The 717-nt window shown below is 21.9% G+C and overlaps 1 protein-coding gene across 1 annotated transcript in view; it reads right to left on the reverse strand.

Annotated features, from left to right (window-relative positions):
- Nucleotides 1-717, reverse strand: part of LOC116840361 — an 11280-nt gene continuing 10563 nt past the window's right edge. The window contains 1 exon segment of the mRNA XM_032806980.1: nt 1-323. Coding sequence (XP_032662871.1) covers nt 160-323 — 164 coding nt within the window. The 3' untranslated portion in view covers nt 1-159.

The raw sequence follows: 717 nt of genomic DNA on the forward strand, positions 1-717 counted from the left end.
CGTGCGTTTTGAAATATGGCCATACTTTTATTATAAATAAAAAATAGGTTTTAATAATATTTACTAGAGTGTCAGCGTCTCATCTTTCTGTATGTAACATTTTGCTCCCAGACCTCGTCAGAATCCATTTTACAACTTAAAAATATCAGCGCGATTAGCTTACAGCGATTCAATAATAAGATGCACACCATCTTTGGCAGTGAGTATAAACGTCTTATTATCAAATTCGAGTGGTACCGCAGTTTGTGGATGCAATTTAACCTTGAACTTCGATACGATGCTTATAATTCCAATCTTTGCTTGCACATAACCAAACCTTGCACCTGAAAATTAAAAAGTTCGATTTTTTGAAATATATTTACCAAGTCTTTAGTAAAAAAGGAACAAACTAAATATATATTCCCGTTAAAAATTTTTCATGTCTAATTATATATAAAATTTGTCCATGCATAATTATGTATAATTATATATAATTATATAAAATTATATATAATTAAATATAAAATTATAATTATAAATATATATAAAATTATAATTATAATTATATATAAAATTATAATTGTAATTATAATTATATAAAATTATAATTATATATAATTATATATAAAATTATATATGAAATTTTATATATATATAATTATACATGATTATATACAAGTAACATGTATTAACATGCATGAACATGTTTCATAAATAATTATATATAATAATTTAAAA

This window comes from Odontomachus brunneus, unplaced genomic scaffold (genome assembly GCF_010583005.1).
Source record: "Odontomachus brunneus isolate Ranch 3 - 2012 unplaced genomic scaffold, Obru_v1 Obru_scaffold_009, whole genome shotgun sequence".
Classification (NCBI taxonomy): domain Eukaryota; kingdom Metazoa; phylum Arthropoda; class Insecta; order Hymenoptera; family Formicidae; genus Odontomachus; species Odontomachus brunneus.